The 25,490-nt window shown below is 47.8% G+C and overlaps 9 protein-coding genes across 9 annotated transcripts; 4 read left to right on the forward strand and 5 right to left on the reverse strand.

The window, feature by feature from the left end:
* Positions 1-413: 413 nt before the first annotated feature.
* Positions 414-3,143, reverse strand: BDV38DRAFT_197898 (uncharacterized protein). The gene has a single exon (XM_032052393.1). The coding sequence runs from the start codon at positions 2,512-2,514 to the stop codon at positions 667-669; it is 1,848 nt and encodes a 615-aa protein (XP_031909007.1). The 5' UTR covers positions 2,515-3,143; the 3' UTR covers positions 414-666.
* Positions 3,144-6,231: 3,088 nt separating this feature from the next.
* Positions 6,232-6,741, reverse strand: BDV38DRAFT_287293 (mitochondrial 37S ribosomal protein bS16m; the record flags this gene model as incomplete). The annotated part of the gene is made up of 3 exons (XM_032060825.1): positions 6,232-6,270; positions 6,345-6,540; positions 6,665-6,741. 3 exons carry the CDS (start codon positions 6,739-6,741, stop codon positions 6,232-6,234), a joined length of 312 nt encoding a protein of 103 aa, XP_031909008.1.
* Positions 6,742-6,966: 225 nt separating this feature from the next.
* BDV38DRAFT_197910 (NADHX epimerase) lies at positions 6,967-8,202 on the forward strand. The gene is made up of 5 exons (XM_032052394.1): positions 6,967-7,169; positions 7,229-7,337; positions 7,400-7,465; positions 7,519-7,613; positions 7,668-8,202. The coding sequence occupies exons 1-5, from the start codon at positions 7,080-7,082 to the stop codon at positions 8,097-8,099; spliced, it is 792 nt and encodes a 263-aa protein (XP_031909009.1). The 5' UTR covers positions 6,967-7,079; the 3' UTR covers positions 8,100-8,202.
* On the reverse strand, positions 8,202-10,974 carry BDV38DRAFT_197938 (WD repeat PLAP family protein). The gene is made up of 3 exons (XM_032052395.1): positions 10,778-10,974; positions 10,235-10,688; positions 8,202-10,175 (listed from the first exon to the last, which is right to left on the reverse strand). The coding sequence occupies exons 1-3, from the start codon at positions 10,823-10,825 to the stop codon at positions 8,305-8,307; spliced, it is 2,373 nt and encodes a 790-aa protein (XP_031909010.1). The 5' UTR covers positions 10,826-10,974; the 3' UTR covers positions 8,202-8,304.
* A 1,291-nt stretch (positions 10,975-12,265) lies between these two features.
* BDV38DRAFT_287296 (uncharacterized protein) lies at positions 12,266-12,553 on the forward strand (the record flags this gene model as incomplete). The annotated part of the gene is made up of 2 exons (XM_032060826.1): positions 12,266-12,346; positions 12,398-12,553. 2 exons carry the CDS (start codon positions 12,266-12,268, stop codon positions 12,551-12,553), a joined length of 237 nt encoding a protein of 78 aa, XP_031909011.1.
* A 2,059-nt stretch (positions 12,554-14,612) lies between these two features.
* Positions 14,613-16,326, forward strand: BDV38DRAFT_296539 (WD40 repeat domain-containing protein; the record flags this gene model as incomplete). The annotated part of the gene is made up of 6 exons (XM_032062949.1): positions 14,613-14,622; positions 14,678-14,791; positions 14,845-14,884; positions 14,946-15,041; positions 15,105-15,730; positions 15,795-16,326. 6 exons carry the CDS (start codon positions 14,613-14,615, stop codon positions 15,929-15,931), a joined length of 1,023 nt encoding a protein of 340 aa, XP_031909012.1. The 3' UTR covers positions 15,932-16,326.
* Positions 16,039-18,014, reverse strand: BDV38DRAFT_198052 (putative RNA binding protein). Its single transcript, XM_032052398.1, has 7 exons — positions 17,857-18,014; positions 17,701-17,763; positions 17,408-17,439; positions 17,301-17,338; positions 17,169-17,229; positions 17,046-17,112; positions 16,039-16,986 (listed from the first exon to the last, which is right to left on the reverse strand). Exons 1-7 carry the CDS (start codon positions 17,902-17,904, stop codon positions 16,321-16,323), a joined length of 975 nt encoding a protein of 324 aa, XP_031909013.1. The 5' UTR covers positions 17,905-18,014; the 3' UTR covers positions 16,039-16,320.
* A 227-nt stretch (positions 18,015-18,241) lies between these two features.
* Positions 18,242-21,664, reverse strand: BDV38DRAFT_260040 (CH domain-containing protein). Its single transcript, XM_032055879.1, has 4 exons — positions 20,949-21,664; positions 20,738-20,804; positions 18,998-20,605; positions 18,242-18,939 (listed from the first exon to the last, which is right to left on the reverse strand). The coding sequence occupies exons 1-4, from the start codon at positions 21,002-21,004 to the stop codon at positions 18,733-18,735; spliced, it is 1,938 nt and encodes a 645-aa protein (XP_031909014.1). The 5' UTR covers positions 21,005-21,664; the 3' UTR covers positions 18,242-18,732.
* A 2,096-nt stretch (positions 21,665-23,760) lies between these two features.
* BDV38DRAFT_274748 (putative amino acid transporter) lies at positions 23,761-25,235 on the forward strand (the record flags this gene model as incomplete). The annotated part of the gene is made up of 2 exons (XM_032057893.1): positions 23,761-25,116; positions 25,176-25,235. The coding sequence occupies 2 exons, from the start codon at positions 23,761-23,763 to the stop codon at positions 25,233-25,235; spliced, it is 1,416 nt and encodes a 471-aa protein (XP_031909015.1).
* Positions 25,236-25,490: the final 255 nt, after the last annotated feature.

Genomic DNA, 25,490 nt, shown 5'->3' on the forward strand with positions numbered 1-25,490 from the left:
CAAGCAAGCAGGCATTCATGAAGGTAAGTAAAAATGAGAGGGGGGATGGTATTCCTCGTAAACCCAAGGGACAAAGTGACAATAACCCATCCATGTAGAAAGAAAAGCATTGCTGAACCCCTCTGAATCAGACAGTGACGCCGGATGAATGAATGCAACATGGACTCGATGCCACTGATTGACCACAGACGAAGCTCGTCTTGAGACAACTCCTCGAACAACACTATTATCAATAATTCAGAAATCGCAGTACAGCACAGGGTATGAATGTGTACGAAACACAACAACAGGGGAATAACAAACACGGAGCCACTTGTCAGCAAGGTATAAAGGGGGGGGAAAAGAGAAAAAAAAGAAAAAGAAAAATCAATCAACTGTCAAGACGATAATGCACCCCCAAAAGAAGAAAATAGTAATGGAAGACCCACAATCCCGTGTTGTTCAGGTACATTGCAAGGAAACGAAAGGAGGATGAGGGAGGAAGAAGCGAAAACGACAAGCAAGCTATAGAAGCCAGAGTCCCATGTTCCTTACTCCCAGGAGGAAGGGGAGCCTCCAAATGCTAATCTAGCTCGTGAAATATCAAATCAAATCCCCAATGCGCCAGAAACCCAGTGATCGTCATCAAACATGTCGGACATTATCTCCACGATATGCTGCATCTTTCTACCGACCCATCATGTAGTCGGGATAATAAGAATTAAATCCTCCCATGTTCGGTCCTGAGCCACCGCCAGGGACCCCTCCGGAGAGTGGGGTGGTAGGGGACATCATGGAATTTATATGGTTTGTCCGAATCCCTAGGCCGGTATTCGGGTGGAAGGAGCCGTTGTTTGGTACTGGCGCGTGGGGATGGCCAGAGGGATGCACGGCTCCGTTGTTTCGCAACTGCAGTGGTGGCACTAGGCCTGGAGGGGCTGAAAGACCCGGAGGAGGCCCGCTGACAGTAGAGAACATATGGTTATGCATGCCACCAAGGCTACTACCTCCAGAAACTGCACCTTGAGATGCAACATTATTAGATGCACTCATGGAACCCGGCTGCCCAGAACGAACTCCCAGGGGGTTCTTCGAAAAACTAAGGCGAATACCGGTCTTGATGCTGTTGGAAAGTTTGTAGCCATACAGTTCGTTCAAGGACTTGCCGGCTGTGCCCACGTCCTCGAACTCCACGAAGCACATGGGTCCGTTTTGCTTATTGCGGAAGCAGAGGCGTTTGTATCCACGCTGCTTCATAAAAAGAGCTTTTAGCTCCTCTTCCGACGCGTCCGGTGGCAGGTTGCCCACATACAAAGTGTTGCAAGGTGGATTCATGTCGTTCGGGTTTGCGGCAGGCAAACTGTGACGAGGCGTATGTGGATTACTGTAAGGGAGCCCATGGTTCCCACCCAAGTTGTTGGTCATCGACTGGGGATATGCGGTCGAGGGGGCAGGGATTCCCATATGGGCCGAACCTCCAGGAGCGTAATTCGGTAACGGTGGCGAAGACAGACTGGTCGCCAGTGACAAGTTGGCAAACTGATTCGTGGGGAACTGGGGATTGGTTGAGCGACGGGGGATGGAAACAGAACCGGAGTGCCCGTTCTCTGCATAGCCCACGGGATCTTTGAGAAGCTCACCCGTATCTTCGTCGAGGTCCTGATCAATCATTGACTTACCACTGACGCGCGGCAGATCATGGACACCATTTCCGATCGGGGACTGGGGCGAGAAAAGGCTATGGATGCGCGAACTTGATTCAGGAGGTAGGGTATCGCTGGCCGACGAGTTGGATGCGTTCGCCACCGTCAGCTTCTCCAGGCTCTGAAAAGTACCGTTAAAGCGGGATGAATGCCGCGACAAATGTCCATTAGACGTAACACCCCCTAATAGGCTACGCGTCGCGGTGTGGTCAATTGTATTGCGCCTGGGTCCCCCCAGAGCTGAGCCAACAGGGCCATTATACATTTCCACGATCATGTTCGCATCATTATTAGAGTTCGGCTTGCCATCGAGCAAAGCCCGCGCCTCTTCAGCTGCCGCGACCGTACTGAATCGTGCGACTGCACTCACATACCCGTTATCTTCGGGAGGGCTGTTCTGTTCAAACTCAATATCCACAAGATCTTTAGCAAAGAGAAGCATGCTGCGCAACAGCTCGAGACTAGTGCTCTTCGGAAGTTTTCGCATTAGGATCGCACCGCCTGTTCCGGGTCGAATGAAGCCGTTGAGGCCCTGCGCCGACCGATCAGCATCGCTTAGGCGCATGGTGGCGGCAGGCATGTTATCGAAGGCCGACGGCGGACCGAGAGGTGTGAATGGATAAGTAAAGGTGGGACCTAGTGATGTTGACGCCTGCGATGTGGATGAAGTGTACACGTCGGTCGACATCGCATTCTGGGCCGTTAAAGGCGCCTGAGAGGATTGAAGCGACTGATGTGGAGGCGACGCGCCCGACGACACGGACGGCGTGCGATGAGTGGTACTCAAGGACCCAGGACTCGTACGGGTAGACTGATTCGAACTGCCACTCATACCTCGCGGATCGATGATCCCAGTTGTTAAATGGATCGACAAAATCCCACGAGCGATAACGGTAGGATTAGGTTCTCCAGGTAAGGGGAGGTGGGCAACGGGAGGCAACAGGTGACAGGTGCCTAACGCTGAGAAGTGCGTCACAGATTATAAGTTTATTTAACCTGAAAATGTGATCCACAGTGACAGTGACAATAATCAATTCATTTATTCGTCGTTGGGATGCGCCAAGGCGAGTCGAGGACGAACGGATCGTGAATATTGTGAAGAAGCGATGCGACAGCGGGCCGAGTAGACCGATCAACCGACAAGGAGACGAATAATGATCGCACGACGGGAATAGACGGACGAAGCAAATGCGAAGGGAAAGAGAAACGAGAGGGAGTGGCTAGAGGATGAAAAGATAGTTAAGGCGATGGTGGGAAGAAAGAATCGTATCAGGGGGGAGGTGGGAAGAAAGAGTAAAGGTGGAAGAGGAGAAGGGCGATGGAGCAATGAAAGGACAGGAGAGAAGTGTGAGAGTTCGGGGGAAGGATAAAGTTAGATTGGGTTTTGGGGGGGAGGCCGGAGAGGGGTGGCAGTAAGTAAAGCTGGTAACAGGTTCTCTCCAGTGGTACAGTCTGTACCTACGGACACTGGATGACGGAATAGAGTATAGTATGTATTGCCGTTACCTGGTGGTAATTTCACAGAATCAAAGAATGATATATATATGAAAATATGTATTTCACAGGGGAACGAAATGACAGTTGGAATATGAATGGGTAATAAGGGAAAAATAAAAAATGAAAAAGAAAAGGTTGATAAGGAATAACAGAGAACGATCGTAAGAAACCAGAAATGAGTTGTCCCGTTGCAAAGTCCGGAACGGTCTTTTCCCCAATAACAATGAAATGAATGAATAATAGGGAACTGGGAGGGAACGATGGTGTCAGTTGAATGTACTGGGGGCGGCAGTGCGTCCTTTTGGTCCACGGATCGAGTCTGACTCCGTTCCAGGACAAGATTGAGTGAGTAAAAGTACACTCGCCGAACTAAACCCAAGAAAGCAAGGAATTAATCACCAGCGACGTCGTGACTAAGAACGCTAACTAAAGGGCTGTCCAATCGAAGCCGCTAAACACCAGATGCGCGACCCGACGATTCAGTTGACACGACGCGCTATTGTGAGCACTGGTATGAAGTCGATCGACCCTGAAAGCCTTCTGTTAAAATAGATCCAGTGTCTAGTCCTGGCCGGCCCCTGGAGTGGGCACTGTCATATCCTGATTTTGCAGCATGATTTACCGAGTGCAGCAAGCCTAAGGCTACCTACCACTACGCAAACATTGCCTGAGTATTCCGGATGCGAACGTTTAGTGCGTGTGTTTTGGGGGAAAGGACGTGGATAGAGGCCCGAAGCGTTTCCTCGATAGATACTGTGTACCTACGACCATACCCGAATGAGTGTAGGGACAAATTCCTTCTACATTGAATTATATTAACGATAATTTAGCATTGGCTTATTTTTCTTCCGTCCGTATTCACATTCCCTTTTTATTCTCTTTTCCCCCGATTTTAAGGTTCTATTGTTTACTAGAACTGAATGGTTGACTCAGGTACCGCATACCTTGCAACAAAAGGCATACCCACTCATAGTTAGTCCACTGAATTGATGGCATTCAGCCGGAGTCACTCTCCTTCCTTATCAGTACCAATAACCTACGAGTCAGCTTGCCCCTTGACTTCCAAGGATACTCTCCGAGGACAATAAACACCAAAGTCGGCCAATATGGGGTACACTAGTTAACCTCCAGCTGACCAGAAAAATGTTGCTCTACGTATGTACATTCATTCAAGCTCCCTCGGACCGCGGATGCCGATGACTGCTACATCGCGCATAGCTCTTTCGATCGCGCCAGAGAATTACTCGACATTTGGCAGCTTAGTTGACCAGGAACAGGTTTAATGTGCGCTCCTTTAGTTTCGTCATCAGTCGGCACCATGCAGTACCCTATGTGTACCTCTGTATCGGTCAATGCCATGTCGTCTCGTCTGGTCCGTGGATGGATTTCCTCATGTGACGAGAGGAAAGAGTGCAGGAGACTCGGAATGGGCTTAGGGGGAATTACCCAAGGGAAAAAGAATAATAATAATAATCAATGTAAAATAGACAAAACCTTCCCGACCGTTGTTCATAGTGACCACAACCAACTAATCCCAAATGATAAATTCCCTTACCCCAGCCAGAGATAAACTACGACCGTAAGAGTCGACGGATGGAACTCTAAGCCCCCCCATCTCCCATCAAACTAACAACAATTGCAGAGGATACCTGTGCCAAAGAGCGAAGCCTAGTGGCTGCCATGAATCCGTGGGAAAGCTCAAACTCTACTGCTGATCTTCCATCTGGAATTTCCTAACGCTGACCAATCACCTTTGCCTCCATGGTGTCTGGACGCCGGGCTCCTCGCAACAATTGGTTCATGCCCGGCACTTCCAACTTGGTCTGTAGAAGAGGGGGTGGGCAGAGAAGCCGATGCGAATCTAGGGGTGGGTGGGTGGATGGACGAAGCACGAAGTCTAGCACCAACAGAAGCATTTCAAATACGCGCGCTAAACAGATTGTGTACGTATTCTAGGAAGATTACTAACCTGCATCCATGTTCAGCGCTGCCTACGGCAATTATACGGTTCGATCGTGCCTACGGTGACTCACTGGGATGATGTCAGATGCTGGCTCGCTGCCTCTTTTTCTTTCCAAGTACATTCGCGTATTGGTGTGATCATGGCACACCTCGAGGCGATAGGTGGAGATGGGCGGCATCCTTGTCTCATCTGTATTATATGTCGCTCATTATGACGCTTATATAGACTATCATTGATTGCATACCAGGAGCGATTGTCTCCAGGACAGCAAAAGTAGATATTGACCACATCCAATGATGCTTATGCAGCCATAATTTCCACTGATATCATGGTATCAACTTTAGCTCATTACAACGCGAAATGTGGAGGAAACTTACAAGCAGTAGACACATCGTTAGCGCGTACAAGGGTGTATACAAGGACTTGCCACAGAGATTTAGTGCGTAGGTTTCTCATTTTCGAGATATGTAAGACAATAGGGCTTGAATTCGGGGGTGTATAAATCACCGTGGTTCTTCAACACCACAAACCCGAGACAAGGACTAATTGTGAACACGCCAATTTCAAGTCGACGATCTATTAAGAGGCTACCTAGAGATGCGGCGCATTGTACGGAGTACTCCGTACACTTTTGACCACTGAGCGGCTCCCTATACCTCCCATGTTTCATCTTGCAATGCCGGTGGAATCCCCGATAGGCCCAAGGCGTACTCTAGCCCACAAGTTCTGCCGGCAATCCGCGAAATTGAACGTGCACCAGACTTAACCTGCATACGGGCAGGGAAGATCAACCGCTCATGGCGTAGCATAGCCCTCCCAACTTATTGTTATCAATCCATAATCGACGAGTGCGATTCTCTCATGCCACAATTAAACACAATCAGCTCACATAATGTACAGGTAAAAGGACTGGTTATTGAACCGATATATTTAGAAAAAGGTTCACGCAATAACGCCATGGAAAATGCCAAAACGTAGCACTCGAGATTTTATCGAGTCAAATAGGCCATCCCCTTCAATCACCAACACAAAGATCGGATAACAGTGCATAAATCAATACAAGAAATTCGGGTATGAACGAAACAGACCTTAGTTCTGTGTCTTCGTTCTGCCATCGCCGATGCCAGCCTGTATCCCATTACCGTCAGTTCACACCATCTATCACAGTCTGACCTCGTATTCTAGACTCATCATTCACATACCAGGCTCAGTAACCGCCACACACCATCACTGGGCTGCGCTCCAACACCGATCCAATACTTGGCTCGGGAGCGATCAAGTGATACTTCCTTGTATGGTCTTGCGCTGCGGGCTTCCTCGTCGGAGAGGTTTGTAGGGCGTTGCGGGACGGGGTTGTAAGTGCCAATGACCTCCAAGGGCTTCGAGTTACGAGCACTTCTGTAGTGTTCACGTTATATTAGCTACACAGCTGACTCCTCTCGTTGGTCACTTTGGCTTGTTCGCATGGAGTAAAGTCTAGACTCGGAAGGAAAAAGGATAAGAAAAACGTAGACAAACGTACCGTGCCTGCGCAACGACAATGTTGTAAAATGGCTGGTGCTTGTTCCCAAATCGGGCCAGGCGAATACGGACGACCATTTTGAAGACTGGATGGAATTGACCGGCAGCAGTGAGTGTCCGACAGAAGGTCTATACGCTGGATCTGAAGCAGGAGAGCAAGACTTCCGCGGCAATTTCGCAGATTGCCGGAGAATACGTTGATCCGGAATTACAGAATGCGGATTAGTGCTAGGCGGTGTATGGGATGATAAGGTATGATGTAATCAGATCCCACCACAGCTTCTTTGGGGTTATTTATTGAGTTGAGCTCCATCGTGTGCTTGAGTTAGACAATTGTTCGTTGCTCAGATTTATTAGTTAGCTGGAGAATATTGAGTTCTACAATCTATTGTCCCGTCTTCTCAATTAAGAGATATATGTTTCGTTCTGGATTGGCAGTACTCAAACGGTATCCGTTCCCCGCCTCAATTCGATACTACAGTAGAACCGCCAGGATGTCGTTGAAGGTTCGCTTCCTTTTATTACACGATTCCAATCATATATCAAAATTAAGCTCTTCATATAGGCTATTTCTTCTAAAGATGCCGCATCCCTAGACAAAGACCTGATGGAGATCGGAGGATGGTCCCTGGACCAACTGATGGAACTCGCGGGATTGTCTGTTTCGCAAGCAGGTGAGACGCGAATTGAAAGAAACTGGACAAACAGTACATCCCACTCACAGAATCCTATCTAGTCTACCGCGTACATCCTCCAAGTGCTGGGAAGAACGTCCTAGTTGTCTGCGGCCCCGGCAACAACGGTAAGTTAACATCAAGACCACCGGGATGGGACATAGGTTAACGGAAATAATAGGGGGAGATGGTCTAGTCGCTGCTCGCCACCTCGCTCAGTATGGTTATAAGCCATCCGTTTATTATCCGAAAGAGGGCAAGAACGAACTTTACCAGGTACGTGCGCCAACCTATCTACTTGGCTGCAGCCAAAGCTAAACCCATCAACAGCGTCTCAAAACCCAACTCGACAACCTCTCCGTGCCATTCATTACCGATTTCCCCGTCGCAATCAAATCTGCTGATCTCCTAGTTGATGCAATTTTCGGTTTTTCTTTCGGTGGTCCCCTCCGCGACCCTTTCCCGACCATCGTCTCTCAGATCGAGGCGGCTTCGGTGCCTGTACTAAGCATCGATGCGCCCAGCTCTTGGGATATAGAGGATGGCCCACCTAAGGAAGGCCCCGGGTCTAAGTTTATGCCAGAGTATCTAATCAGTTTAACAGCCCCAAAACCGTGTGTGAAGTATTACCAGGGGAGGCATTTCCTCGGTGGTCGGTTTTTGACGAAGAGTATCACAGAGAAGTACGGCCTGGACCTTCCCAGTTACCCAGGTATTGATCAAATAGTGGAGGTTGGGGTTGGTGCCGAGGGAAGGCTCTAAAAATATCTATTACGATTGTATTTAATGTTTTGCTGTCTAGAAGAAGGCCAACGTGACTCGTTGAGGTTAGCTCATATGTACAGCGTGTGTGGATTGCCTAACGTTGTTGAGTCTAATAATGTAAGATGCATGGCTATCATTAAAGATGATTGTGTCTAATCCTGGAGTGCATCATATGCGCGAAAAAGGCCGTTTAAGCTTTGCCTTATTGCAACGACTCCCTGATCTCACCGACGACGCCCTTGACCCTAGGCTCCTTCCCGGGACCCGAGGTCAACACATTCCCTATGACTTGGCTAAGGTCGTAGACATCTGTAGCAGCACTCCTGACTTCCTCACTAAGCCCCTTGATCAATGTGCCCAAGGCGACAAGGCTCCGATATACCGCTTCGGAGTCCTTCTCACCGACGATCATCTGCACCAATTCGGCGAGGAGCACCAGACCTCGTTCAGAAGACTCTGGGGCAGACCCTCTACCTTCAGAGGTGAGATAAACAGAGACATTAATGTACAGAGTTGCAACTGCAATGGTAAGATTGCGGTTTGGTGTTGCACCGCTGCTACTCAGTACCGATTTTACAGCGGGTATGACCTGATCGAACCTACTGATAACCAGCTGTCGGCCAGGACCGGTTTCGAAGAGGTTGGCCAGCATTCGGACTGAAAGCATTGCATTGTTGACGTTCGAAGAAGTATCAAATATGCCGCTTGATAGGATGCCAGTTACAAGGTCTTGGCCGTTGTAGTTTGCGGTAGCAGTCACGGGTGTTGCAGCCGCAGATAAACGAAGGAGATCAAGACCTGGGAGTCTATTTGGCACAGGCCAGCCCGTTGCAACTTTAAACAGTAATCCAAGTCCGGTCTCCAAAGTAGGGAATTGCTTGAGACTCTCTGGGGTCTCCAGGTGATTGCATAGTGAGACGACTGTGTCTACTTCAGGGGGGCTCAGGGATAGCTCCTTCGACCCAGACGACACAAGCTGCTCATTGATTTCTTGTAGCTTCTTCGCAATCACCTTCAAGTTGGCGGTTTTGATAGAAAGGTATGTCTTCTGGGGAAGAACTTTGGGGCGGGATTCAGGAACAGAAGGTGGTTGAGCAGGAGGTTGAGCGGAGGCTTCCCCAGGACGGTAACGGTTCTCCTGGCCCCAAGGGTCGGCGCCAGCAGGAGTTGATCCTTGGGTAGACTGGCCAATAGTCGCACCCTGTGTGTTTTGGACAATAAATTGTGCCACTTGATCAAGATAGTTCATGGACAGTTCATTGTCCTGAATAAACTTCGTTGCAGCTTCGTACGGGTTTTGAGAGACATTGTACGGGAGCTTGAGAGGCGGTTTCCCATCTTCGACGTCAACGTCGAAGACATAGTCATAATCCTGGCCTAGATAATCCGTCTTCCTTCCACTGCTGGCAGCAGAATCGACCACCGTGCCCACGGCCACCCATTCCTGCGACGCCACCGACCATGTATGGGCGGTTACGCTGCCATCATTTTGTCGAATCATTTGCACCTGGCCATCTTTCGTGCCAGATTTCTGCTGAAGAAACCCGGGCCCCGGTAATTTCTCCTTATTGATTTTTCCTACTTGTTGTTCGGGTATCGAGGACTCTTTAACAGATTTCTCGAACTGCTCCACTACCTCAGCGCTTGCTACCCGTTCTTCGCTCCGGGTGAAGACCCGAGTCACACGGTCGCTGGCACCTGTGACAATATCACCGTTTTCTTTGCAAGCAGCAACTCCCCACACCGAGATCGCCGGATGAGTGATGGTTTGCACGCACTGCGTGCCGCTCCAGATCCTCACTGTGCGATCTTCCCCGGAGCTCACCAACTCACCCGACGGTAATGCATCTAAAGAGTAAATAAAACTTTCGTGGCCATGAAGTTCTGCGACTACCTGGCCCTTTATGGTGTACAAACGGATTACACCGTCATTGCCGGCCGACGCGAATTGTGCACCAGTGGGATTCGACGCAGGAACCTTACAAAGGGCCCTGACAACATCCCGAGAATCTTGGATAGTCTTCAAAAGTGTTCCTGAGGAATTAAAGATCCTTATAGCTTTATCTGCACAGCCTATAGGCGTATTAGCATAGGAGTCATACGGTATACCTAGCCAATAATATGATACATACCGGTAATAACTGTATCCTTATCATATGCAAGCACCGCCCAGACACTCCCCTGGTGACCCTCGAAGGTTACATCGCACTCCCATTTCCCAAGTTTCCATAACTTAGCCGTAGAGTCCCAGCTTCCACTAACAACCCAGCCGCCTTCGGGTGACACATCCAGAGCGCAGATATTGTGGGCATGCCCTAGAAGCATAGCATCCGCATTGTCATCCGACGCCTTACCAGGTTGTCTTGCCTCGATGATAGTGTCCTGGCCTCCGGAAAATACCAGACCATCAGGAAATTCGGGGGTGGGTGGGTAATAGGCTATGGCGTTGATAAAACCGGAGCCGGAGGATGTGATGGTGTAGTCGTATGTTGGGGGCGGGGTAGATACAAGCTTCCAGAGTCGGACAGTCGCATCGCGAGAAGCCGAAAACACGGCATTCGTGTTGGGAAAGGCCACAGCACGAACCTGCGAACATCGTTAGAGATGGTCAGTTGTCAAAAAAAATAACTGAGATACCACTTGTTGTGGACATCAACAGTCGGGGACCTTCTTACATCATCGCTGTGGCCCTCCAGAGAAGCGGAGATCTTGAAGTCAGGCATACATAAAGTTCACTCCCAGAGGGCTAGGAGAAGGCAAGTGAGAGAACCTGTGCAAAGATAATATTGTCGGAAAAATGACCAGGTCCTATAACGAGACGGAGGGATTGACCTGAGTGAGAGTTGCTGTGCTGGTCTCTTGGTTACTAACGTACCAGGGAACTAGTTAGTCACTCATACTAGTACTTACTAAGGGACATGAACAATAAGATCCGCGGAGTCCCAGTCACGTGGGCGGTGGAGTAGAAGCTGCTAGAAATTCAAAGCCTAGACCAGTGGGTCAGCCCAGGCACCAGCTGATTGCTGCTTTTAGCCACCAAGGTCTCCAGTTGGAAGCCGGGCCAGCTAAACAATACATGAATGACATTAATAAATATCATGAGCTCTGCTATACTCAGGACCAGAGAACGCTCCATACATAGACTTAGCTACACCAAACCGTAGGTTTCGACAAATCTCCATAAAACAACCCCCGTTTCGGCGGGTGAAACCAAGAGATATATATATATATAATATATTTATGCTTGACGAAAGCTTGCCATAGTATCCTGCCAGACAACAACTCACAACTTCGCAGGCGATAATTCATCCTCATGTACTTAGTACTCACTTACGAATCACTTTTGCCACATTACAAGAATTATGCTCGCGCATATTGACGATCTTCCATTTGACTCTCAATGTAGTGTATTTGATATTGGCTCTGGGACCTTAAGAAGCTTGCGGGATTATGGAGAATGGGACCACAGACCTGCAGATCCTTAGAACTCTCAACGAGGACCTTCTCAAATTTGGGCTTTGTTGAGGAGATATGGCAGGTATAGAAGCCCACCGTGCATAAGCGTTTCAGATAGTTGTAATAAACTAATATGAGGACTCTCAGGGTATGCAATGCTTAATTGACTATGGGATACAGGTGTATGAACTGCAGCTCCTGTTGTATTTCCATATATGATACGTATAACAGCCCTACTGGAGCATTCTAGCGCTAAATAGTTAAATGTAGATCATTTAGTAAGTAGATCCTATGCAAGGTTTAGAAACTATCTGTAAATAGCTCTAGGATCGAGCGTGGCGAATGCTTCGTTTGGGGTATAACCTGTCAATTGTTGTCTATATATACGATAGTGCATCTAGTCTAGTTGATAGAGTACATGTATGTTGGTCGGTGTTGTTTTAAGGTGAAAGTGGCGATCAAACGAGATCATCTACGAAAAATTGAGCTCATCTCCTGGTTTCTGGATTTAGATAGCCCCTATCTGAAGGCTCGAGAGGGCTTAGCTGCAACCGTTGGCGTCTAAAATAGAAGGAAGTATATAGCCCGGAGAGCATTAGAAAAAGTCCTTTGCCTACAAGCATTGTAACTCTCTTTATCTACGACGCAGCCGCATATCTATGCCTTTATTAAACGTGTATTTCAGAGTACAGCGACTACCGATTATAATGGAACATCCAACAACGCAGCCCAGTATTCTTGCCGGCTTGTTCTTAGCTACTTCTGCGTTAGCTGCACCTACTCTGAAAGTACGGAAATCGAGTAGTGTTATATTCTAGAATTACTAATCACGTATATAGATTCCTGCAAACGAAGTGTCTGTTGATAAGTCAAACAAACGTGCTGAAAGCAATACTACCCCGATCAACAAGGCGAACAATGTTGAGAATGCCAGGATACAGGGGAACGATGCTCATCCTTCTGCGGATAATGTGAACGGGGGCTACATTGCTTGAAATGCCAGATCTAAGAGAGGGCGTGAGACCCGGGGAAAGAGAGGTGCTTTTTGTGTGAGACAGTGGCTTTGTCAGTTTATGATCACAGTGTGGGACATAGACTTGCTATTGCGCAGTTAAACAACAATTTATTGATATCAGATTTAATTCTTGTAGTGAGTTTTGTGTGCATTTCTGATATCGCGTTGTTTGTATCGAACGGAAATGGAGCTCTCATGCAACACAGGAATGCAGTTCGCATGTCACTTGAATTGCTACTCGACATCGCATGGGATGACTGGGGTCTACTTAGGTCACTTGACAAAGGCTTCCACCACGGTCAAAAATTTTCTGGGCGGCAATCTGATCCTTCAACTTTTATCTAAGCGAGCTATGTGTTGGCTCTAGCCAGATATTGATGGCCACTCACAATAAATGCATATTCTCGACGCTGCTGTGTTCCAAGATCCCTGGGTCGTCTGAGTCGAGGAGACTTTTCTGCTATTCTGATCGCATATATGCTAACCCGGGACCTTGGTTAACCGACCTTGCCCGCGGTCAAAAACTGGCGGGCTACCAATAGTCAAGGACCTGGAGATGCCGCGTGCCTTGGGGTCGGTTGACCTCTGCAACTGACGAACAAATGAATAAATAGCTAGCGGGTGTTTATGATTATCCCATTGGCCATGGATCGGCGGCTGGAGAGCTGTTGTACACGTCGCCCCTAGACTTCTTTGTGGACTGGCATGATAATATTCCACCATTACTGTTTCAAGAGGCATACCAGATCTAGTGTTTCGATGCGTATGCTGTTTAGATCCTCGGTACAACAGAGAGATCTGCAGCAGCGATTGCTATCTACTACTACTAGTAGTAGGTATGTATACGTGGTCAACAGAAACGACTAAGTGGGGAAAGCAAGGGTATATAGTGAACCAATGATGGGGAGGTATCGAATAGTATTATTCATCACAAAGAGGAAGGAGCTGGAAGCATGGAACCTACCTACAAGGATGGACAAGTGCTGCTATCTAGTACAGCTACCTGCGATGATTATATAAGGGCAATAAATGCGAGGAGATATGGCTCCGGCTTACATTGAGGTCATTGACACCCAATACTATGGCTATCCGACTGTTTACATCGCCTTGGTGGACTTGTACAATCGATTCAAAAGTACATGCGTTCACTAGCACTTGTTCTGTAGCCAGGCTTGACCACTTCAATAAGCCACGAAGATAGATTTTACACCATATGATGATGCACAGCGGTAATTTCCCTATAATATGCCATTTTGGACACGGTTAGCATAGTGGCCTGCATTAAAATGGCATAATCGGTTATCGAAGGAATTGGCGGTGAGTATATCGCTCCTTGAGCTGTTGTCTGCAGATTTAACAGGAGGTGGTATGAAATGTTGTCAGTGGCTAGAAATGAGGGAGACTGGCATACCTTGCTGTCCAGTATTCTGAGCGCAATGATATTGAAAAGTGTTTTGTGTTCCAATACATGATTAAAGTTGGGCAAACAAGTGTGGGTCCAGCTACACGCCTCACGTGCACTAGCATTAGTCCTGATCGGCCTTAGTGCGGTGTGTCGGACAATTGAAACAAATGCCGGTGGGTTGAACGAATATCAAAAAAGAAGTTCACCTCGCGACTTCAAGCTCTCTTCCTTTTAGGTCGGGGTCTCCCCTTTTCTTTATTCTCTTGAAGGGTTGCGGATTGGTTTGCTGCGGTGGACAGTTCTGTTGACTGAATTCTCCTTCTCTTTCCCTCTAATTACTTTATTTCCTCCACCCAAGATTTCTCAATCATTATTACTACAACCCCGCCGTACTTGAGTTGATGACTTGACGAGACTGACGAATTTTCTTCTGTACTTCTACATAAACTCATATCCACGTCGTTTTCAAGCTCTTCTCATTTCTTCCATTCTTTCTGTTCTTGGACGGGTTTCGTCGTCTCCGCGTTTGAACATCAGATCATTACATAACGGCCGCACAGAATTGAATTGAATTGAATGAAACCACTCTAATACCGAGAAATTGTCAATTTACAACCTCCAATTGAAAGCTGAAATGGCGTCAGGTAATGTCATAACTGCTTGAAACCTCCACCATCGATGGTTACTCATATCCCGCAGACCTCACAAAAGTGGTCCCCTTGACCTGCCACGGACACTCTCGTCCCGTGCCGCATATCGACTTTTCTTCCACAGTGGAAGATGACCAGTATTACCTTATATCCGCTTGCAAGGGTATGTCCCTGATCATTGCCCAAGCGGAAATGCGTTAAACTAATCCTTTGCAGACAACAACCCCATGCTCCGCGACGGTATCACCGGTGATTGGTACGTATCCTTCAGGGCTATCTCTTCCCATCCATGACAAAGATCACTAACCACAATACAGGATTGGAACTTTTCTCGGCCACAAAGGCGCAGTCTGGCAAGCCAGACTCTCAACAGATGCCACCATAGCAGCAACGGCTGCGGCCGATTTCTCCGCGTGAGTTGGGGAAGCTCATTTCCCCCCCGGCAGCTGTAGCAAACCACTAATGCATGTCTGCAGAAAAGTATGGGACACTCATACAGGCGAATGTCTTCATACACTACAACACTCCCACATCGTCCGGGCAGTTGCATTTCCCATGCAGCCATCTCCCCAGGTTCTAGCCACAGGCGGCTTTGAAAAGAAGCTTCGCATCTTCGACCTATCCCGCAGCAACAGTGGTAGCAACTCATCCTCACCGACCTTCCCCTCATCAGCGGGGGAAAACGGCACCGGAGTAACCAGTTATGAGATCGGTCCGGGTGTCCACGGTGGAACCATTAAGTCCATCGTCTGGAACCAGGACTACAATATCCTCACGACAGCCGCGGAAGATCGTAAAATCAGATGGTGGGATCTGCGCTCTCGCCATCCCGTCATCGAGTACACCGTCGAGGGTACCATTGGTAGCTGTGAATTGAATACCTTGGCCGTCCGTCCCAATGACCCCGGTATCCTTACAGTCGCCGCGGGCAAATCCGTCTATCTATTCGATGGCTCAAGCCCCGGTCGCCTGCTCAAGAAATCTGACTTCGGGTACGAGGTCGCTAGCGCCGCTGTCAACAATGAAACCGGTCGACTGGTAACCGGAAGTGCAGACGACACTTGGGCGCGAGTTTATGACCTCCGGACGGATGAAGAGCTGGGTATGTTCTCTCTCCACTCATTCTAATCCACATTGATATATAAGCTGAACTAATACCTCAACAGAAGTCCAAAAAGGCCACCACGGCCCGATCTGGTCTGTTAGTTTCTCGCCCGACGGCAAACTCTATGGCACAGGAAGCGAGGATGGCACAATCAAATTGTGGAAGGCATGTAGAGAGCCATATGGTTTATGGCGGTGAAAGTAACACCATATCTGTGAAACGCCCCTCTGCCTATTATTCTGCAGATACGGAAGTATGGACCTCGGAGGTCATCTGAAAATATCGCATTTGGTGCTTAGCTATTATGCTATGCCTAGTTTGTATTTAGGTGTACGCTTTTATTGGCTTGAAATAGCTTTTCCCCGGCAGCATCTTTAATGAAAATAACAGAGAGATTAGAGATCAGCTTGGTTGATTCTATATATTTGTATGAGTCGAGTTGCATGGTCAATGGCTTCGAACTATTATGACTTAAGCATAGACGGGCCTTTGTGTAAAGAAATAATAACATTTGATTATCCTTCCCAATTTGACGCGAAATTTTCGAAACCCAGGTATTAACTAGTTACAAGTGTTGATAATTGGATTTACTCGATCATGTCAACATCGTCGTCGCCAGCAGCAGCAGTAGTCGGAGGCGCAATTTGCTGCGGCTCATCCGGAACAGTCTCTTTGTCAGCAGTGCTAGCACCAGTGTTCGCAGTGCCCCAGTAATCGTCCATCTCTTGGTCCAGCTCTTCCTGCGTCTTCTTGGGTCGAGTAGCAGGGGCGCGACGGCTCTCGCCTTGGCCCTGGCGTCGTCCGTTGGCAGGACGACGTGCCGGCGATCGCTGCCCAGGAACATACCGATCTATATGATCCGGAGCTGGCTTGGAGACATCGCTACGTCGGTAGCGTCCGCCACCTCCCCGGCGGCCACGACGGCGACGTGCACCATCGTCAGCACTTTCATGTCCACTTCCGGGGCTAAGACTGCGAGAGTCACGATCGCGTGGCCGCTCCACACGGTCAAACAAGCTACCCTTAGGTCTTTCAACGTTGTCAAAGGGATTCCGGTCTCGCCGTCCACCACCTGTGGAGACAAGAGTCACACGAATAGGTTGTCCTTTAGCATTCGCACCGTCAAACTCGCTTATGGCCGTTCTCGCATCGCTGGTACGTGCATATGTAACGAAAGCGACACCCTCAGAGCGCCCAGCTCGGTCATAGACGAGAGATAGGTTGCTGACCGGGCCAATTCGACTAAACAGATCCTGGGGGAAAAATCCATTAGACGGCCTAGAAGAGAAACTAATAAGACCGACATCCTTACCTCAAGATCACTTTCTGTAATATCGTAATGAAGGTTCTCAATACGAAGCTTAGCTCCAGTAGGGGCGCTATCAAAGGGTTAGTACACGCCATGCGGAACATTGTGCAGACAAGCTAGACATACTGGTCTGGTGGCGGGGAATAGCGGTCACCGCGTGGTCGTCGAGGGGCACGAGATGGGCGTGCTGAACAGATTGGGTAAGAATGGAAAACTAGAGGTTCCGTGGCAAGTGCCCGGGTAAGGTTCAAAACGCACAATCTCTGTCGTCTTCATATTTGTCGTGTACCCAATCCCTGTAATATCGAATCCAAGTTTGTCAGCAAACTTAACACAATTGCAGATTAAGGAAAGGGCGTATTTACAAATCTAAATCAGGGCGTTCTTCTCTATAAGACTGTTGTGGTCGCAAAAAAGGACAAGGTCAGCTCGAAATCATCTCAAGTATCATGGCAACTGCTCCATCGTCTGCGGATTCCGCGGCCGAATGTCTATTCCAAGACAACTACGAGGCCAGCGAACTATGCTTCTCAAGATGCGCGTAGAGGGTTCGGAAGAGAGTTGGGAGGGAGGACCTATTTTAGAAGGCAGGTCGGTTAGTATGAAAACAAGAGAAGAGATATATACGATGAATGCAATAGCGGAGTTGTAGAAATACCTTTCTTACGCCATCACGGCGACGACCTTGAGGAGGACGGCGGCCGCCCCGATTTTGTTTTTGCTAGAAGTTTTACATGTCAGTTAACCGGTTATCGAAGGAATGGCGACAATATGATATGGTCGAATTGGAATTGGCGCGACTCGGACGACTTACAGGACGCTCCGCAATGATCTCATCCAAGCTGCGGTCCATGGTGGACATGAAAGGTATCGCTACAGTAAAGAAACGGAATAAATTGCTGTCAAGCCGGAGCAATCCCTAGAAGTCAAAGTACAAACGTGCACAGTTGATGAAGGGAGAAAGGGTTGACGTTGGGGTTAAGGTGAGCCGGAGAAAGAGAAACACTAGGCCGGAGACACGCTCTAGAAAGCTCGAGCGGAATGAATCATCACGTGATTTTCAGCGGAGTGAAGCGAAGCAAGCATTATACTACTAGTTAGTACTCAGTGGATTCCATATTTCTAGATTATTCGAATAGGCAGCTCTGCCTATTTAGGTAAGGTAGGTGATCTAGATAGTATACCTAAAGAAATCTAGGCAGTTAGTATAGTTGATTTAGATAATCTTAGTAATTTATAAGTTAGTAATCACAGTTCATGTGATTCCTCCGCTGCGTATGCCCTTCTGCCAGGTTCATGAGCTGGCAGCCCCTAATAAATACTGTACAGGTTGCGATTTCGTATACTCGGTCATAGGCAATCGCCATGGCGAAGACATCTCATTAACACTACAGCTTTCGTTATAGATACTTTGTTTATTTCCATAACTACTTCTGCCCCCACCAATGTGGTGTACATGTGAGCAATTGCCAACAGGCATCATAAAGGGAGTAGAGACAAAGTAAATCCAGGATGCGATGCAAGAACACCAAAAGTCTCGTCATAGTCCGGTATGCATATTCCATGTGGTCGCCGATCAAGACATACCCCTCCCTATAGCTCCAGAGAACACCAGTAGCAGCTTCCAATAGAAAAGTATTAGAGGATGTGAAGAAAAGACAAAACGCCAATGGTGCGATACGAAACCTTATTAAACCCCGCCATTGGAAGCGGCATCACTCTGTCCACGGTTGCCACTCTCCATCATCTTCTCCATGAAGCTGTAGTAGTCGTACTTGGGTTCATTTTGGTCTTCACCTCGGTCAAATACTTCATGCCTAGGCATGGTTTGAACAAGATGGTCAATAACTTCATCGGGAATAAGCGAGTGTCGAAGATCAAGTTCAGTGACATATGGCTATTCATAGTCAGTGATTGCACTAAACAGGGCGACGTAGCCTCCTGTTGCAACATACCTTGCCATCTGCGACCTCACGGAAACTCTGCAACACTTGTTCGGCTGTGTTTTGATCCTCAGTCACACTGACCATGAAACGGATAAACTGTTCGAAGCTAACACCAGCGTTCTGTGCTAGTCTAGCTGGGCCACACGTCTCAACGTATACCTCGTGCATCTCATCCTCGTCATATACTAGTCCAAGACTGGCAAGGGCAGCAGAGAACTCAAGCTCATGAAGAGTGTTTGAGGAGTCGCGATCGAAATGTCTAAATACTGATTCAAACTCTTCCAACTGGATCGGGGTCAGATTCGTCATGTTTCGAGCCACAAGCTGATTGTCAAGGAAAGCTAGCTTCTTGGAGATGCTCGACTTGACTAGGCTTAACTCGTAGGAGAGTTCATCTAGTGTATATGTTGTGTAATCGTTCTCTTCAATGTTCGCTTCCACACACTGCTCGTCTATCTCCGCAATAGTATCTAAAAACGCATCAAGGGGAGGAAGGTTGTCATTGAGTCTCTTAACATGGGCTAACTGGTCTTCTACATCGCCATCAAGACCGGATATTGCAAGAGATAGAGTCTTCAAAGTTAGTGCGAAGTCATTCGCTTTGTCCGCGAAGGAACGACGTAGGGCATTCTTGATATCTCGAATCGTCTCGTTGATGAGCTGACTACGTTCATGCTCATCGCGCGTCAGACATTCCCACTCCTGGTCGCAAACCTCAAGACTTAGCTCTGCAGGGGGGTCATAAGGCCGGAGACGGTAGGTGCTGAGCTTAGTTTTGATGTTACCCAACAGGGCAGCAAGGTCGGATTTTTCAGCGACCCATTGTCGTTTCTGCTTTTTCTTGTACAAGGAAAATTGATAGGCCTGGTCTTTGGCATCCTTGTACGTTCCTTCGAAAGAAGCGTTCTTCCATTCCTCGCGTTGGGCTCTAATGAGGCGCAGAAGTTCCTTCATTCTTCTTTCATACGAGTTCTGCATCTCCCAAGCGCCATGCATGTTGTGGATGAACTTTTCGACTCGTCTCCCGGCATTCTCGACTCGCTCCAGCTGGGAGAAGGCATGGAACCAATACGCGATGTAAGTCATCAACGACCGATCATCAGGTCTTGGGACATCGCAGACATCGTCCACGTCAAGCAGGTCGGGAATGCCAATTTCATTAGCAGCAATTTCAAATGCCAATTTCATGTTTCCACGGTGGTCCTTTTTATCAAGTGCGTCGAAGTCGATTAAATCAGGGCGATGGATATCCAGAAGGGCACAAAACGCCAGGCCATCGTTCCAGCTGGTGGAAAAGTCCCGGACCTCAACTTCTTCGTAGCATGCAGTTTTCCTTTGACACCACAGTAACAGACCCTCCTTTGCGGTCATACCTTCCTCATTGATATCGCTGATGGTGAATCTCAGAATGAGAGTCCATATTAGTCCCAAGATGATCTTCCTATTACCATCTACAACGTCCTCTGCACCGATGTTTGTCATCTGAATTCCCCTCCCCTTTATAGTGTCCAGACTCTTGTTGACATTCTCAAACTTTTGCACGCGCAATCTGGGATTCGAGGCATATTTACCGAGGGGCTCGCCGCCGAGGATTTCGAGAAGGTGAATGAGGATGATCTGTGTTAGCTGTGTAAGTCTCTGCGCACCATGTCTCTCACTCCCTCTCCTTTTTCGATTATTTTTACCTCCGACGTCTTGGTAGAGGCAAGGGGAAGCTTATCGAGGTATCGGATAGCGGGGCTCACTCACGCCGTTGGAGAGGTCAGATACTAGATCTTCAATGAAAAGTCTTCGAACCTTCAACTTATCGTTGAGCCTGAAAGATTGACAGCGTCAGCCGAGTGGGACCAAAAATTGGATGAGACAAATTAAGACAAGATGAGATCAAGGGGGACCGATAGACGCACGGGGCCGACTCCGATCGAGGGGAAGCAACAGTGAGCGGCTAAAGGAAACTGACCATTTCGTAAAGGTTTTCTGCTGAACATTGACCCATGAATTTTCAACGGTCAACATGGTGAATCACGGTAATGGTTGAGGACATTCAGGGCTGATCCGAAGGGAGGTTGGAGATAGCGTCGAATAGTAGCACAGACGAGGGATACAATTTGATAGAGGGGTAGTCCTTGAATGGAAATGGTAGGATCTTCAGCCGGAACTAATTAGAAAAGAAACAAAGCGGTAAACGATGCAAGTGTGCAGCCTGTTTTAGTGGCTGGAAGCACAGTGAGCGGAGAGGGCAATAATTAGTGAGCTAAGATTAGGAGTTCGTACTTCGAAGGCAGCACCGCTATCCCTTAGTTGGCTATGTCAACAAACCCTCGCCGCCCCCACAGCAACCAAAACCATTCTTCATGTCAATCTTTGGGTGAAACTCTCTCCACAGATTCCAGCGATGGGACATTTTAGCTTATATGCAGGTCACAGCATGGGGAAAGGGAAATTTTAGAAGAGAAAAAAAAAGATAATATTATGACGAGGACCATTATATTGGTAGAGCAACCACTATGAACACCACACTGAACCGTGAATATCAACCTCACCAAACAGACAAACCAAGTCTTGCATTTCCCCAGGTTTCGCAAGGAACTCAACAAAACTATTCGTAGTGAATTTCTAGAATTTGAGACCAGGATGTAACAATGATGGATTGGTCTTTTTTTTTTTTTTTTTTTTGTATTGACGAAAATAAAGATGAAGAAGGGAAAGGAAGAGGGAGGGAGAGCGAAAAAGAAGATAATTTAACTTTTGGATACTTCAGCGTCGAGGTTCCAACAAACACTCAGAGTTCCTTGACAAGAAAGAATGGAAATGTCTCAAGTTCTCGGTTTTCCACGGGCGAAGATCCTTTCTCCAGACTGGGACATTGTTGAACTTATGCGGAGTCTTCTCCTCTTCAACACGTCTTCGTTTATGTGTCCGTTTCGGTATGCTTCCCTTTCTCATCTCCCGAGCCGAAGCTAACCCGCTCTGGTCTCATACTATCCAGATTTTCATGATACTACCCCTTTTAAGGAGTAGATACCTTCAAAGATATTCACCGCTTGATCGTAGAAAGGCGATAAGAGCTTCCTTGTAACAAAGGGGGCATACATATTAACCTAAAGATAAAGAGATATTATCTATCAATAGGAATCGTATTAACTGATAACGGATATTCTACGGCGAAACATTCCATCATAATACCGGGCACCTAAGGCTCTTTAGAAAGAAAGAATTTCCTACGCAAAGAAGGTTAGGACATTTTCAGGTAGCGCAGTAAGCTTGAAATTATAGTACCGCTCACTATGTACGGAGTACTTGTCCGGATCTGCAAGTATATTAAATCCCCTCAAGAGTTAGAATTTGATTAATGAAAGTTCAAAGAAGCGGGCAATGGTGCCGATCCTTCGGAAGATTCAGGAAAGCTACTGAGCCCGAAGCTGTAAGGGCCCACGTTACTGCAACCAATGCGGCATGCCGCTTTTGGAACCTTGAAAACTTGGCAGGGCTCAGGCATTCATCAGGCAACCTAGTAGGGCTTACCAAGCCCTCTGACAAATGCATAAGAGTAAAAGTTTTGAAGCGCCTAGAACTTCCAAGAAGTCTTGGTGGGATTGGGCGAGCGAATATATTGGTAGCGATATAGCTTAGGGAGCTATACAGAACTTGGCAGTTTGTCATAGAATTGTTGCACATGGCATACTCGGTAGAAGTCATGGTCACATCACCATCTGACCCCATCTTATTCTGTCGCCGCGTCTACCCACCGCATATCCCTGTCGGTTCTCCAATGTTCTCCAACATGGCCCGCTCAGAGGAATCTATGCATGAATTGCCAAAAGAAGCCTAAAATTAGTTGGAAGTCTAGAGTATGTTCAATGGTGGAAAATTGATCCCCACAAAATGATGGTGGTAGTGATTTAGGTAATAGAAGGTTTTAGGCAAACCGTAATCGTATTGCTAGGTATGGGGTATTAAGCGGTGCGATATAATCAATGGCCTCTTGACTGAGAGTGTTGGTTGGAATAAGTATTGCGTGACAAGAGACAGAGGAATGGAGAACTGCTACCGCATTTCCTTTACTTTGCCACGTTGTCGTTCACTTTAGAAACTGATAACCCACCGAAGAGACGCATTATCAAGGTTGCCTATTGGGGAGGAGTATGAGTGATGCCCACTTTTGTCCCCAGCATCCCCACGTTTTACTCTTACCAGTTGCAATCATGTCACAATTAGCCTCTGTAATTAATTTTTTTTTCTTCTCCCGTTATCATTCGGTGGCTGAGGCTGATTGACCGAAAGCCCGAGAGTTTCACACTAGGTCAGATCCGGATTCGTGGACGGGCCAGACTAAGATCTAGTTGGTCAGACCAACAGCTGGAGTGAGCTTGTTCTCCATATGGTTCGACCATTCAAGATAAACGTAACGCCACCAAATCTTATTAGTAACAGAAAAAACGCACTATCATTATTCTTTCGAAATTCCAAACCCAATCACACCACAGCAGTTTTCATGCAAGCACTCTTGGGCAACCGGCGGGCACAGAGGCTTAGTGGCAAAGTATACGGTGCCCTTCCGAGTCCTTTCCGCTGGCTTCCAAATCGGTCCAAGTCTGCTACTTCGATTATATAACTGCCGTGGCCGGACTTTCCTCAAATTCTGCTCTCTTCCCAGACTCTCAGGAACGTGGTCCGACAGGGAAACAGCCCACATTTTTTTTTTCCCCTTCTCGCCCTTTCCTCGTTCTCATTTTACCAGCATCTCCTCCACCCTCCCACCAGCTTTCACAATGGGCCACTCTTCAGAAGATATCTCTGACCTCGACAAGGCCAATAACAAAGCCATGGAGGCCGGGGCCGAGAAGGGTGTCCTCCCTCACTATGATGGGGACTTAGTTGGTGAAATGGATGAGAGGGAAAGGGACATTGTCGAGGATGGTATCCATAAGTTCAGCCGTCTTGGTTGGAAGCGTCTCACCGTCGTGCTTATTGTGGAGGCCGTTGCCCTCGGAAGTTTGTCCATTCCTTCTAGTTTTGCGAAGCTTGGTATGGTGGCTGGTGTCATCTGTACCGTTGGCCTGGGTCTTGTCGCTGTCTATACTAGTCACATTATCGGTCAAGTGAAATTGAAGTTCCCACATGTCGCTCACTACCCCGATGCTGGCCAGCTTATGTTTGGTCGCTTCGGTAAAGAACTGATCAACATTATGCTCATCTTGGAACTTCTCTTCCTTACCGGCTCGCATTGTCTGACTGGTACGATTGCATTTGTGAACATCACTAGCAGTGATGTCTGCTCCGTTGTTTGGGGAGTCGTGTCTGCTGTGATTCTGCTGCTCCTCGCAGTACCGCCGAGTTTCACCGAAATGGCTATTCTGGGTTACATCGACTTCGTCTCGATTATTGCCGCAATTGGCATCACCATCATCGGCACTGGTGTCAAGAACACTCAGGAAATTGGACTCTCTAATGTCAATTGGTCTGCCTGGCCACAGGAAGGCCTCACCTTCACCGACGGTTTCATTGCAATCTCCAACATTATCTTCGCCTACAGTTTCGCTCTCTGCCAATTCTCCTTCATGGACGAAATGCACACTCCTAAGGACTACGTCAAGTCTATCTGGGCTTTGGGTATTACCGAGATTATTATCTACACCCTGACTGGTTCGCTGATCTATGCCTTCGTCGGTGTTGATGTGGGTAGCCCCGCTCTGCTGTCCGCTGGCAATTTGTTGAGCAAAGTGGCCTTCGGTATCGCCCTTCCCGTTATTTTCATCAGTGGTTCTATCAACACCGTCGTGCTGGGCCGTTTGGTTCACGGCCGCATTTTCAAGAACTCTCCTATCCGATACATCAACACCAAGATGGGCTGGATTACCTGGTTGGCCGTTATCACTGTAGCTACCATCGTCGCTTTTGTTATCGCTGAGGTTATCCCCTTTTTCAACGATCTGCTGTCGATTTGCTCGGCCCTCTTCGTCTCCGGCTTCACTTTCTACTTCCCGGCCCTGATGTGGTTCATTCTCATTCGCGAGGGCAAATGGAATGAGCCCAAGAACCTTGCTCTGGGTGCTATCAATGTGATCGTGTTACTCATCGGTCTTGTCACGCTTGTTGGTGGCACCTACTCCAGTGTCGATGATATTGTAAGTTTTGCCTTATCCTCTCTTCTATCTAGATTTAAATGCTAATACTATCATGCCAGATCAACAATTACCGCGAGGGCAGCGTTAGAGGCGTCTTTTCATGCAGTCCCCCAGCTTAAATTTTTGACTTTCAGCTAGCTATCCCTTGCCGTCCCACGGCAGGCGGACACAGTGGCTAATCCAATGATAAAACCAGTAGCTTGGTATTATCAATGGCGTTGTGGATCCCTCATTTCTCTGCCTGTCAGCAGAATCATCATGACATGAGGACGAGGGGAATTGCAAAGGTGTGATTAAATTTACGTAATAGTTTCAAATACCGCCTGCACCCCCTCTTTATGGCCTTGAGATACAAGTCATAGGTTGGGTACTCC

Source organism: Aspergillus pseudotamarii (assembly GCF_009193445.1).
Source record: "Aspergillus pseudotamarii strain CBS 117625 unplaced genomic scaffold BDV38scaffold_74, whole genome shotgun sequence".
Taxonomy (NCBI): Eukaryota; Fungi; Ascomycota; class Eurotiomycetes; order Eurotiales; family Aspergillaceae; genus Aspergillus; species Aspergillus pseudotamarii.